This window comes from Octopus sinensis, linkage group LG22 (assembly GCF_006345805.1).
Source record: "Octopus sinensis linkage group LG22, ASM634580v1, whole genome shotgun sequence".
NCBI lineage: Eukaryota > Metazoa > Mollusca > Cephalopoda > Octopoda > Octopodidae > Octopus > Octopus sinensis.
In genome coordinates this window covers 11,113,397-11,128,396 of record NC_043018.1, presented here as the reverse complement: position 1 = coordinate 11,128,396, position 15,000 = coordinate 11,113,397, and the positions used below count along the sequence as shown (strand labels likewise).

The 15,000-nt window shown below is 37.3% G+C and overlaps 1 protein-coding gene across 5 annotated transcripts in view; it reads left to right on the top strand.

The window, feature by feature from the left end:
- LOC115223238 (inosine-uridine preferring nucleoside hydrolase-like) overlaps positions 1 to 13,993 on the top strand; it is a 25,314-nt gene extending 11,321 nt beyond the window's left edge. For 4 of the 5 annotated variants that reach the window (XM_036512327.1, XM_029793734.2, XM_036512325.1 and 1 more), the window contains exons 2-6: positions 839 to 1,019; positions 3,069 to 3,243; positions 6,130 to 6,246; positions 7,515 to 7,651; positions 9,072 to 11,180. In XM_036512327.1, the coding sequence (XP_036368220.1) occupies positions 839 to 1,019; positions 3,069 to 3,243; positions 6,130 to 6,246; positions 7,515 to 7,651; positions 9,072 to 9,398 (937 nt within the window). In that variant the 3' untranslated portion in view covers positions 9,399 to 11,180. Of the gene's footprint in view, positions 1 to 838; positions 1,020 to 3,068; positions 3,244 to 6,129; positions 6,247 to 7,514; positions 7,652 to 9,071; positions 11,181 to 13,358 lie in introns of those variants that run through there. The other variant, XM_036512326.1, reaches the window with a different exon arrangement.
- The last annotated feature ends 1,007 nt before the right edge of the window (positions 13,994 to 15,000 follow it).

The window sequence follows — 15,000 nt, the reverse complement described above, 5'->3', positions numbered from 1 at the left end:
TTTGATTTTAATCACCTTACTTTGAAATTGTATGGATAATACCATACTAAATTCTAGTGCCTCAACTTAAGTACCATATTCATCTGAATCCAAATTTTTGCTGAACTCATCTACCATACCCAAAGTATATACAAACATACACACACACACACACACATACACACACACACACACTCATAAACAACAGGCTTCTTTCAGTTTTTGTCTACCAAATTAACTCACAAAGCCTTGGTTTACTCGTGAGAAATATAGAAAAGGATTACAGATAAGTTCACTGTGAAGGAAGTTCACCGCGAGGAAAGTTTACCAAGAAAATATATCCATAGTATCTCACCATTAACAGTTAAACACTATTTTACTGAGGAAAAAACTGAAAGTAATGGAGATCAAAACATGTAATCAGGGATTTTACCTTTTGGGTTAAAACATAGTATGTACTAAATAAGAAGAAAAATAAACTTAACTTTCAATTCACACTTCTTTACAACATAAATCAACACAAAATTCAAATTTATATTATTCAAAATCCTGTTTGACATTAAAAAGCTATGATAAAATTGAAAATTATTATAGAAAATTTGTAATTAAAAGGTTTTTAAAAATTGTCAAATGGAGATTCCCTGTGGTGAATTGATGATGGTGAACTTTCCCTGCAGTGAATTGATGACAATGAACTTACCGGACATGGTAGAAAACACTTACCCAAGGTACCACACAGTGTGATTGAACCTGAAATGTGTGTTTGGGAAACAAATTTCTGAACCACACTGCCATGCTTGCACCTTTTTCATTTGGTTTTATTTCATTTCTTGTTCCTTTTGTTTTTTTCTTTTACCAGCAATAAGAAAATCATAATTGATACAGACCCTGGTATCGATGATGCTCAGGCTATTTTGATGGCCCTGGGTAAGGACAGCAGTGTAGATGTTGTTGCCATAACAACTGTTCAGGGCAATGCCCCTGTTATGAATACTAGTTTGAACACGCTACGGTTACTGAAGGTAGCCAATAGACAAGATGTAAGTATTCTTTTATTTCCCTCCTTTCTCAACAAATAACAAAGACTTCAGGGTGTTCAGCTCATAATGACAAACAAGGTTGTGTGTTCAATTCCAGAACTAGGTGGCATGTTGTGTGTTTGAATAAGGGTATTTCACATTGCTTTAGTCTTCTCAGCTATAAATGAGTACTGGTACATCTCTAACGCTTTCTCTCTCTCTCTCTCTCTCTCTCTCTCTCTCTCTCTCTCTCTCTCTCTCTCTCTAACTGTTGCATTTTGTATGTCTTTCTGGGTCGAGGGAGAGTAGGCTGAGGTGTCTCTGTCTGCTCACGACTACACAGGCATCTAAAACAATTAGTAAAAGCATAGTATATGTTACCAAGGCTAGCTGTTCTCTACTTTGTACTAAACAGAAAAGGAAGAGCAACAACGTCCCTGGCCTTTTTACTGGGCCTCTGAGACTGGCGAGAATTAAAGGAGAAAGTTATACTCAGAGCATATGATCAGAGCAGAGGGGACTCAGCTATAGGTACCTAAGAACCAGATGGTGATATTAAATGGGGTGATCTATTTAATCAGCCACTTAAGAACAAGTGCAATCATTCTGATGAGCTTCTGCTAAAGGTATTTCCATTTTTTTTATCTTAAAAATAAAAATTGGAAATGCCTTTATTTCACCATTTCCATCTACTTAACTATATCATGGGTTTCTGAACCAGGTGGCATGTTGTGTCCTTGAGAAAAGCATTTCATTTCCCATTTGTGAAAATTACTACTAGCGATAGCTGGAGTTTAACACAGTGACAGATTAGTGTCCTGTTCAGGAACAAAAGGGGATCTTGTACTTTCAGTCTAAACTCCTTGAACATTCAAACAAATTCTGACCTCACTGAACCTGTAGGCTTGAGGCAGACTTTTAAAACTCCTCCATATTATTGTACAGCTATATAACTACTACACTAAGTACTGTAAAACACTGTTGCTATATTTATTAAGTCAAGCAACCATATAGAGATGATGGTAACAAACTTTTGTTTTTCCACTGAAAATTTTCATAAGGCTGGAACCATGGTTGCATGTATATATATATATATATGTTTGTGTGTGTACATACACACAAATAGGTGAATGTACTGTAGTCATATAGTACCAAGATTGACATCTACTGTGCAGTGCCTTGAGCAAATATCCTCAGTCATAATTTGAAGTTGACCCAAACTTTATAAGATAGAAATGGCATGGAAGCTTATCAGGGTGATTATACCTGGTCATGGATGATAGATTTAATTGATAACCTAGTTTAACACCACCACCTGACTCTTGGGTGTCTATAGTAGAGCATGCTCTGTTTCAAGTATCAACGTTCAGTTTAACTTTCTTCTTTCATCCCACCAAAGGCCCAGGGATGTTGCTCTTCTTTTCCTCCCCTAATTACTCACCAATTAACTCCTACCTCTAGCCTGTAGACTTTCTGTAGCTGTAGTGTGATGGAGGAAAGGACAACAGAAAAAGAAAGAAATACAAAAGGCCTTACCTGTAGACCTCGGCGGGATGAGCGATCACTATCAAGAAATAAACATGTCCTTTCACGCTGCCGTTTCTGTTTGAACTGACCACATGTGCTTCCTGTGCACACATGCCCCGTGGCTGCCCCACAGGCCCCCGCAGTCTTCACTTCTGTCTACTTCATCTGCAATCCCCTCCACCAACACCACACAGCTCATCACAGCCCATAACACCACTAACACTACAGTAGCTATTGACTCTGTACCTTTCTACTTACAATTACAATGGCATCTGCTTGTTGGAACTAGGCCATAGTGTATCAACCTCCATCAAAGCCCACCTGGCACACTCCATCATTCATACTGCACCCATCCTTCCTTCCCAACCTTAACCACTATATATCCAATCCTTCCTTTCCTGAGTGTGAAGCCCTGGAATTCCTTCTTCTCCCATGTTTTTGCCTTTGTTCATCAGTTTAGATTTACAGGTGTGTAAGGTGAACAGTAATTGCACACGTCCAGCAAAACAATCTCTCAATTCTTATACCAAAATATTGTTTCAGATACCAGTGTTTCAAGGTTGTAAGTATCCATTAATGCAAAGAGCCCAGCATGCCCAATATTATCACGGCAAAGATGGTTTGGGAGATGTTCCAGACAGTGAAGCACCGGGTTTGGATCACCTTCAGAAGGAACATGCTGTAAATGCTTTAATTCATCTCGTGAACCAAAACCCAGGTAAATTGATGTTGTTGTCATTGCCACCACCACCACCACCACCACCACCACCACCGCCGCCGCCGCCACCACCACCATCACCATCATCATCATCATCATCATCATCATCATCATCACCATCATCATCATCATCATCATCATCATCATCACCATCATCATCATAGTCATCATTGATGTCATCATTGTTATTGCTACCATCACCACCTTCATTGTTAACATCAACATCATCATCACCACCATCAACCAAATTCTTAAAAAAAAATGACATTTGCTCAAGTTGATGTGCAGTGAGATTGAGCCTGAGACCTTGTGGTTGTGAAGCGAAATTCTTAACTGTTCAGCTGTACTGCATCTACTGAGATTTAAATAACATTTTAATTAAAGATCAACTCTTTTGATGACACTTTTCATGGCTTATCAAAAACAATTACTGTAGAACCCATGTAATTTACACACCTTTTTTTTTTTTGCAAAAATAAAATAAACATTAGTGGGTGCGTAAATTACATGAGGAGATTGTTTCCAGAATTTTTTTAGAAATTTTTTTTGTTGAAAAATGACGTACAAAGCATAAACATCCATACTGGAAGTTGACTCATTTAATATCAGAATAGGTTTTTACAGAAAAAATAATACTCTTTTTACTCTTTTACTTGTTTCAGTCATTTGACTGTGGCCATGCTGGAGCACCGCCTTTAGTTGAGCAAATCGACCCAGGACTTATTCTTTGTAAGCCTAGTACTTATTCTATCAGTCTCTTTTGCCGAAACGCTAAGTTACGGGGTCGTAAACACACCAGCATCGGTTGTCAAGCGATGTTGGGGGGACAAACACAAACACACACACACATATATATATACACATATATTCGACAGGCTTCTTTCAGTTTCTGTCTATCAAATCCACTCACAAGGCTTTGGTCGGCCCGAGGCTATAGTAGAAGACACTTGCCATGCAGTGGGACTGAACCCAGAACCATGTGGTTGGTAAGCAAGCTACTTACCACACAGCCACTCCTGCACCTAATGTTGACTTTTATTTATGTTGGACAGTATAATATTTACTTTTTCTGTATAAATTTACTAAAACCATTAAATGGTTAACTACTTTTGAAATCTGACGTTCATGCTGGTAATCATGGTCCAGGCCATATTTTACATATTTTACTCGGTTGCGTAAAGTGTCATTCAAACTGATGTTTATTGGTAATTAAACTTAATTTGCAATACCTGTGTGTATTTATCAGCTTTGTTTTTGTTGGTAATTCTTATCAACAACTTTTCCTGTGATTGTGGTTTGAGAAGACATACAGCAGTACGCTAAAGATCAGACATAATCTCTTGTGGGCAAGAAATGTAAAATAAAGTTTATTATAAATAACGCAAACCCTTTGTAATTTAATAGCTTTCAATGTGATACTGTTAAACAGAAATTATTTTTATTTAATGAAAATGTAATAAAATCTCATCATAAGTAAATGAAATTATGCTAAATGCAACTAAATTGTAAACCTTTTTCTCCTGGCTATATCGGCAATTCTGAAAACTTTTGGGTGCGAATTTTACATGAGTAGAAGCTTTTTTAACAAATTTTATCCTGAAAATCACCTGCGTAAGTTACACAGGTTTGCAAATTCCATGGGTTTTTACGGTAATATAAAACTTAATCAGAAAATCTCACTGAAGTTCAATATCAGTTTCAAATTGTAGCACAAGGTCAGCAATTCCAGGGGAGGGGGCTAACTTGATTAAATCAATCCTAGTACTCAACTGGTACTCATTTTATTGATGGAAGGCAAAGTTGACCTCAGAACCTGACGATGAATGAAATGCAGCTAAGAATTTTGCCTGACTTGGTAACAATTCTGTACCAGTTCACTATCAATAAGCAGGTAGTGATAGCTAATGTTCCAAAGTTCATTGATAACAAGAAAACTTGTTTTTGATATTTTTCTTTATAGTTCAAAATCCAAATTAAAACACTCTAAACCACATTGCTTATAAGCAAACAACTAATTGTTAATGATCTTTTTCATATTTTCTCTTATGGTCACCTTGTAGCTGGAGAGTTTGCTTTGGCACTCCTTCACTACTTTCCTTTTATCTCCTCTACTATTCCCATCCACCTCCCTATATAACAGAGGTTAGCCATCTATCTCCTTTATAGCAAGATGCCTGTGCTTGTCCCTCAATCCCCTCTCAAATACGCCCCATTTAGCAGTGTGAGTTTTTTTTCCTTTTCCTCTCCTTGTTCTTCTGTCTTGCAAGTTACTTGGTACATTCACACACACAAAAAGCACTCAACACACTCTGTAAAGTGGTTGGTGTTAGGAAGGGCATCAAACTGTAAAAACTGCCAAAAGCTGACATTGGAGCCCATTGTAGCCTTGTGGCTCACCAGATCCAGTCAAATTGCCCAACTCATGTCAGCATAGAAAGTGGATGTTAAATGACGAGGATGATGATTATATCTATATGTATATGTATATGTGTCTGCTTCTTTACTCTAGAACATTAAAAATGTTCACTGCAAAATTTCTCTGTATTCACTTAACATTTCTTGAACTTCACCTCAATGTGTGTGTGTGTGTGTGTGTAAAACACCACACCAATAGAATGTAGAAGGCAATCACTGTGCAGCGGAATCTTGTTTGGGAAAAATTTTCCTTCAATAGATTTTGTGTGTAAAACACCACACACACACACACACACAAAATCTATTGAAGGAAAATTTTTCCCAAACAAGATTCCGCTGCACAGTGATTGCCTTCTACATTCTATCAGAAATATATTAAAAAACTAAACTGTACACATCTTAAATATGTGACGGCTGCTGCTTCATGTGTTTGTACTAAAATATACAGATTTTGCATTTTTTACTTTTCAGGGGAGTTACATCTTGTTTCCTTAGCTCCTCTTACTAATATAGCCACTGCAATTACCTTAGATCCAGATTTTGGTTCAAAGCTCAAGAGTTGCTATATAATGGGCGGAAATTATAAAGGTAATCTTTCATTTGTTTTCAATCTTACTTTCATATTTTTCTTTTCTTTTTTTATTTACCTTATTTTAATTCACCTTAATTCTGTATTTTATATTCATTTTGTTATCTTTTATCTTTTACTTGTTTCAGTCATTAGATTGTGGCCATCCTGGAACACCACCTTGAAGAATTTTGGTTGAATGAATCATATTTTTTTAAAGTCTGGTACTTATTCTGTTGATTCTCAAGCAGTGATGGGGAACAGTTTCCATCTACCAAATCTACTCACAAGGCTTTAGACAGCTTGAGGTTATAGTCCAAGGTGCCATGTAGTGGGAATGAACTTGAAACCATGTGGTTGGAAACCTTGTGGTTGGGAAACAAGCTTCTTACCACACAGTCACACCTGTGCCTAAACGTTATGTTCAATTTTTCTGCCTCAAAAAAGCACTGATAAAACATGCATATGATTAAAAGTGTCTTGTGACCATCACTTTTGTTTCCCAGACACTGGGCACCCAAGACCAATGTGTCCCTTTCAAAACAATAAGGTCTGATTTGAAAACAACTTGGCTGCTATTTCTAGAAAGCTGATTCCCTCAGATGGCCTATGACATGTAGGGATTTCTTCATTTGATTGTGACATGTTGGTATTTTAAGTAGGGTGAAGTATATGCATCAATTTCATTACAGGAATATTAGAAAAACCATGTTATAACATCAGTTGTAATTATGTGTAGAGTTCACACACAGAATTGTTGAATCATGGATCAGTTCTTACGTCACAACACTGCATCCTTCAAATATATCTTGCTTCCTGAAATTCACCAACACAGTTCCTGATGTGCATCCTTTCCTCTTTATCGTCCTTTTACTGTTCACTACATGTGTCTATGTACTATGCATGCGATTTTGGCTGTCATAGCTCTTTTTCTTGACTTAGACATTTCTTTCTGTTCCTTCTTTTACTATTTTCCTGATGAGTTGTGCATCTGAGCACTGTATAGCATATGCTCATTATTGCTATTATTATAATTATGTATCAAGACAACACCTTTCTCAACTGCACACACAACACTTCTTTGTGCTTTGTAATTATACTCACATAATTATTTCAACGATATCCAAATATAAGAAAACCTTCCCACTCAAGATATATTGTGAAAATGGATGTGGAATAACCAAACCATTTTGCAGGCTATAAATCTAAAATGAAAACTCTACAAAGTGACTAAAAGCTATGAAGTGACTTAAACAGACGTTTTTTTCTTCTGTCATATATATTCCAGGAGTTGGCAACATATCAAGAAGTGCTGAGTTCAACTTTTACAATGACCCGGAAGCAGCAAGCATTGTTCTTAAGAAACTTTCTTGTCCAATAACACTGATAACATGGGAACTATGCGAAGATTTAAAGCAACCTTCAGTAAGTATCAGAAATTCAGGAATCAAATAATGGAAACGGATCTGTTGGTGCGGTTGTCAATTAGCTTCAGTTCTACTGCAGGGCATCTCAGGCAAAAACCTTCCACCACAGACTTCAGATGACCAATACTTTGTCCTTGTAAGTAGACGATGAGTGAATTTCTCAACCATGCAGCCATACCAGATTCATTCCTAAAGGATCCAACTCAGACCATTCCTATGAAGTCTATACCTCTACCACCCTTAGACACACTTAGAAAAAAAAAAAATAATTTCAGCATATACAAGGTCTGATGAGCAAGTATCCAGACTGTTGCCATAGTAATGAAGCTAAAGCATGCAGAGTGAAGCTGCATGGCAAAGATTGACCTTGAATTCTGCTGTGCATATGAGCACTGAGTTTTGATGTTCTCACTCACTTCTGCTGCTTACAGCAGTGCTTGGAAGGAAGGTATGTAGCGTGTGTTCGTCACATTGACCATGACAAAGAAAATTGACATGGCAATACCTGCTCAGAGGTCTACACAAAGTTGTAGAAAGCGTATGAGTTGCACACAAGTGTACAAGTGGTTCAGACGTTTCCAAGATGGCTGAAAAAATGTTGATATTGATGAATGCTCTGGGAGACCTGCAACCAGCAGAACTGAGAAAAATGTTGCAGATGTGTGTGTCGCTGTGAGGGGAAATTGTCAAATCACCATCCGTGAGTTATCAGAGGATGTGCAGATTATTTATGGTTCATTTCAGTCCATTATCAATGAAGATTTGAGTATGAGACGTGTGTCTGCCAAGTTTGTGCTACAACTACTTTCAGCTGACCAAAAAGACATTTGGGTTTTAGTTGCACAAGATCTCCTTGATTCTGCTGAGAATGATGAAAACTTTTTGAAAACTTTTGGCAAAATTTGATGCAGATTCTCTGCTTAACTTTCACATCCTACACACCTTCCTTCCAAGCACTGCTGTAAACAATGGAAGTCATCGAGAATGTTAAAATTTGGTGCACATGCACTGCAGAGTTCAAGGTTAATCTGTACCAAGCGGCTTCACTCTGTGTGCTTTAGCTTTGTTACTATGGCAACAGTCCAGATACTTTTTGATCAGATCATGTATAGAATATACTCCTTATGTCTGTTGATAGCTGACAAAACACTACATCCTTTAAATATTCCATACTTCCCAAAATTCACCAACACTACTCCTGACATGCCCATATACCCTTACCTTTTTATGGCTTTTTTACTGTTTACTTCTCCGTCTCATGTTTTATCCTGTGTGCTTTCCCTGTATTTCTCACTTCCATTGCTGTTTTTCTTTCTTTTTGCTTATGACTACTTTCTCTCCCCTCTTTTACCCTTTTTTACAACCGCTTTGTACAAAAATCTCATTTCTATTATCGTATTTGAATTTTCTTTTTATAGTCTTTTTTTGAAAAGCTGCTAATTCATCCTGGCAAGAAAACTGCTCTTATGCAAAAAGTCTTCAAAAATGCAATGAAACAGGCAGAGGCACGCCAACGTTATGCAGTAATGTGTGATGAACTAGCTATGGCAGCTATCGTGAACGATCAGTGTGTGTTAGACAGTGTGGAACTTTATGCAGAAGTAGAACTGAATGGATCTAAAACAAGAGGTCAAATGGTACCAGATTGGACAAACATAACAGGCAAGCCAAGTAATGTTCAGATTGTGACAAAAATGGATCTGAACATTGTGGTAGACATCTTGAAGAAATGTTATGATTTTTAAACCACAAACACTATACATGCATGCATACCCTTCTGATGTTACGTGACGATTATATACAATGACATTGTCATACAAATGGTCTCTTACATTTCCAGTTTTCTGGGAAAACATGAATCTCATTGTTCTGATGCAAGCATGGAAGAGTGAACTTTATGATGATGATGATGTTGATACATTGAAACAAGTGTGTGTGTGTGTGTGCATATGTTCCTTATGCATTCTAAAACCGAGTTGCCAATTTTGATGTATGGGGTATCAAAAGATTCAGTACTATTTCCACTACCAACTAAACTTTATGTTCATTGACATATTTCCATTACAAAAACTTAAAATTATAATCTTTTCCATAACTCAAATATCGGAAATATTTTATACAACGACGATGACGTCACATTTTCTATATGAGTGTCTACCTTAAAAGGCATCCATCATTACGACACACACCTCCATTCACTCACTCTATCTCTCTCTCTTTCTCGTACACACACACACACACACACACACAAATCCATTTCATATACATGTACATACATCTTTCACCTCATTTCCTCCACTCTCTGCTCTCTCTCTCCCCTTTTCACTTTCGCTTTTCTTTCAATTTCTGCTCTCTTCAAGCTTAAAGAAATTAATTTTTACAGAATGACCAAGTGAAACACAGAATGAGAAAAAGATAGAGACACAAGAGAAAGAAACAGAGACAGGAAACAAGTTTCTATAGAAGTTGAAAGATGGGTGAAAGGGAGATGCTGGTGTTTCATACCCTATGTATGTTCTATTGTTGTAAGTGAAAGAAAGCCAGCACAAAATTGATACTGTATGTTCTATAGGTGAAGGTGAAAGAAAGCGACACAAAGAGAGGGGGAAAGCAGGAGAAAAGGAGTAGCCAAACCCCCAGAAATGAGGTCATGTCGTACAATTTTAAGGTCATTTTCACTTTCGTCCTATGTTTCCCACATGCATAGAATTTGGCATTATCTTTGTCTTTCAATTTCTCATTAAAATGTACGGAGACCTTCTGCTGTTAACATATTACAACTACACTACTTTTTCTTCCTTTAGAATTACAAAAGGTATGCAAAAGTAACTTCCTTTGGCACACAGTTAAAGTTCTGTATGAATTATGTTATTTTTTGCTGTGCAATAAATTACAGCTCAAATTCTATGGAAATTACCTTTTCCTATTCTATCATTCCTGTTTGTGATGTGCATATTCCAAAACCTGATTTTCCATTTAAACATACAAGCAGGTTATCTCAGAAATCCTGTCCTTTACCTGTTGTTTCTAGCATGTCTGAGATGACATTTGCATACCCCCACCCCCACCACCATTTACTTATTTCTTTCTTCAATTTACCTACATTTCTGTTTTCCATACAGGAGATTTCAATTTCGCCTGAAAGCAGGTAGCTGATGGGTGACCGAGGTAGGGGAAGGGGCATTTAATATTTCTTTCAGAAAAATTAAATTTTCAAAAACAAATTATATTTCCCACATTCGTAATCTCTGTATTTTATCACTTGCATAAAAAAACAAAATTCGAAAAACAGTTCAAAATTAGGAAATTTCGATGGGGAGGGGGGAAATTATAATTTTGAAAACATGATTTCTGGCCAAAATCATATTAACCCCTTTTTACTCCATGAAACAATACATAGTTTGTGATCCTTCTTGAGAACACAAATCACTTTCATGCAAATTGTAACCCTCCCCGCCCCCACTTCACTTCTGGACAAACAATAACTTCCATTAAGCCAGTAATCCACTCCACTATATATCAACTAACAGAATGCATTATGCTTATCAAGACAGAGTAAAGCCAGATCATTCACAGTTTACCGCTTCTTCTCATAAATAGCAGCATACAAATTGACATATTAATTTTTGCATATCTTTTCATTTGTTACTAAAAAATCAAATTATACAATGCACAACTTCAAATTGCTATGTCTTCCATTTTATATGTTCCTTAATTGTTCACTCTTTTCAGCCATGCTGCCAAAATGAAGACATTCTCATTTATCTCCTCAAACAAGGGCCACAAAGAAAACTGCCTCTATTTGTGCTCAGGAAAACTCACTTCAGCGATGCCCAAATATGTAATATTTCAAAACGATCACTGACGGCAGAGATTTTGCTCTAAATTACACTTATTGACTGGGATGAATGCATAATGGCACACCATGATGCACTAGAAGCCCTAGATAAGCCGCTAAGGGATATTAGAAACAATACTGCCATTATAGGGGTGGGGGGCTTAACTGTTGTTCTTGCAGGGGATTTCAAATATTACCAGTCATACTACAGGGTACACGAGCTGATGGCATCCATGTGTGTCTGAAGTTTTCACCTCTGTGGAGGTTTGTTTGTCAGCTTTCATTAAGCAGCAATATGTGAGCTCACCTCTACAATGACCCCTTAGCTGAGGAATTCTTTCATCAACATAGACAAATTTGAATTGGTGCCTTACCATTGAATAACATCTTGCAACAGCATGTGCTGCAATATGGGCACATGGTGTCTACATTGGCTGAGCTTAAAGAAAATGTATTTCTCACATTGCAACACAACTTCAAAAACATAGCATGGTTCACAAATAGAGCTATTTTAACACCTTGAAATGAAAGCATTGATAAAATAATCCATGAACTCCCCCACATTCTACCTGGAGATGCTTCAACGTTTGTTTCCATTGATACTACCATAAATGAACATGCCACTGTTGAGCATCCAGTTGAATTTCTCTCTCTCTACAACCCACAGGACTGCCACTGCATTAGTTGTTCCTAAAGAAAGGTGCACCTATCATGCTCTTGAGGAATTTCGATCCACCACAACTATGCAATGGTACAAGATTGACTGTATCTCCAATGACAAGTCATGTCCTACAAGCAACCATTATTGCTGGCTGTCATCGAGAAGAGATTGCATACATTCCATGCATGCTCCTCATTCCTTCAAATGTGCCATTTCAGTTCAAGTGCCTCCAGTTCCTGGCGCGATTATGCTTCGCTATGACAATCAACAAAGCCCAGGATCAAACTTTAAAAATTATGGGTCTCAATTTACAACTACCCTGCTTTTCTCATGGACAACTATATGTCACATGCTCACAAGTTAGCAGTGCAGATGACTTGTTCATTTATTCTCTCAATACTTGGCTTATGCAAAACATAGTTTACCCAGAAGCATTTCACTTAACACATGTTGAAGTGTGCTGTCTGCCCAAACATTAGAGATGATGCTTTTCACAATGAAGCAGCTTTCTTTCCATGTACCTTACTTTCTGCAATGCAGATACCTATACATCCTCATACGTCATCCAATTCTTTAAATCCGTAAGTGTAAGTCATTTTGAGGGCAATATTAGGATTTCATTCTAATTTAAGCTGCCATTCTACATGTTTTTGGTGTCAACAATTTCAGCATTGTTCTTCACAAAATGACCGAAAAACAAGTTTATAAAGAAGAGTTGTTTGTTTCACATTCCTTGAGTGCTGATTCTGCCCATAAGAAAGAAACAAATAATACAATGTGGCTGTAAGTCATAACATCCAGGCAACACCGGGATGCATTGCTAGTATATATATATATATTATATATATATATATATAAACATGAAAATCATTTTAGCATTTATGACTTATGAAAAAATTTCTATACACTCAGAATTATGAAAGCTGTCAGGACACTACACAAGCCTCAAAGATTCCATGCTTCCCAAAATTCACCAACACTACTCCTGACATACCCATATACCCTTTCTTTTTATGGCTTTTTTACTGTTTATTTTTCAGGCTTTTTGTGTTGTATCTTGTGTGCAAACCATGTATTTGTTACTTTCTTTGCTGTCTTTGACTCATGGCTGCCCTCAGTCCTCTCTTTTACTCTTTCTTGACCGCTTGTAGTGCACTTCATGCAAAGAAGCTCATTTCTGTTATCTCTTTCGAATTTTTTTTTCAGTCTTTTCTTAAGAATCAGCTATCACTTCCTGGCAAGAAAGCTGCCTTTATGCAAAAAATCTACAAAAGTACAATGGAACGGATAGACAAAGACCAAAGCTATATATTGTGTGATGAACTAACTGTGGCTGCTATCATGAACGATCAGTGTGTGTTAGACAGTGTGGAACTTTATGCGGAAGTAGAACTAGATGGATCTATAACAAGAGGTCAAATGGTACCAGACTGGAGAAACAGAATGGGCAAAGCAAGCAATGTTCGGATTGTGACAAAAATGGATATGAACATTGTAGTAGACATCTTGAAGAAATGTTATGATTTTTGAATCACAGACATTATACGTGTGTGTGTAACCTTCTCCTGATGACACATGACAGTTGTAAATAGCATTGTCATACAGGTGGTGTCTTTCATTTCCAGTCTTCTGTGAAAACATGTCTGATCATGGAGAAATTATTACCTTGCTCGGAGACAGGTGAGAGTTAAGCATTTGAAAGGCATCCAGCCATAGAAACTTTGTCTCAATGAATCCCATTGAACTCATGGAAGCATGGAGAAGCAGACATTATAATGATGATGATACATTGAAACAAGTGTGTGTGTTTGTGTGGGAATAAAATGGAAAATGTTAAAAGATTTGGTCTGAAATTTTATTTAATTTTTATTTTAAAATATATTGGAGAATTCATATTGGTGGCCAAGGCTCTTAAAAGCCCAGTCCTCCATATATGTATCTAGGGTAGGTAGGTAATGTAAAAATGTAAAATTCATTTCCAGAAGCAGCATTGGAAGCACTGTCAAATTAAATATTTTGCAAGATTTTAAAGAAACCAGGGTTTCATCTCTTCCCGTGGATTTAATTTCTAGAGGAATGGATTCTGTCAATTTGATATTCTCTAGTTACAGAGCATGAGGGTCTCCAGAAACTAGGTGATGACGTTCAATCTAGCAATGATTAAGTCCACCAACAAATAATTACTTTTGATTTATGCTCCAAGATATTCCAGCCATGGCTGTCCCATTTTTAATTCAGGCACAATTTTTGTTGGCCTGTATTGTTTAATGTGTTGTTCTTGTTTTGTAAATTGTAAGATGTGATGAGATGGAGATTTGACAGCTACTTCTAGCAGGTCATGCAACCACACTGCAACACTGGAGTTCTCATCTCTGAATGTAGAGGAAATTGGTGAAGCAAGTAAAGGATTAGATGAATCATTCAAGAAACAGCGGTCCAAATCTAATAATGGTTTTACATTTTGAGAGAAAATCTAAAATGGAAACCCACAGATTACTGAAGCATTGTGTTCCTTAAAATCTTGTCATAATGTGGAATTCCATAATGCATCATTTCAACAGCTAAGACACAGGAGTGGTTGTGTGATAAGTAGCTTGCTTACCAACCACATGGTTCCAGGTTCAGCCCCACTGGGTGGCACCTTGGGCAAGTGTCTTCTACTATAACCTCGGGCCGACCAAAGCCTTGTAAGTGGATTTGGTAGACAGAAACTGAAAGAAGCTCGTCAGGAGTTACAACTCGTCAGGATCCAGTTAGCTCAAGACATCATCAGGAGGAACCACGTCCGGTTTCGGCCCCTACTCCTCTAACCGTTTTGACGTGGCGGCCCCCCCCCACTTTCGGAGGT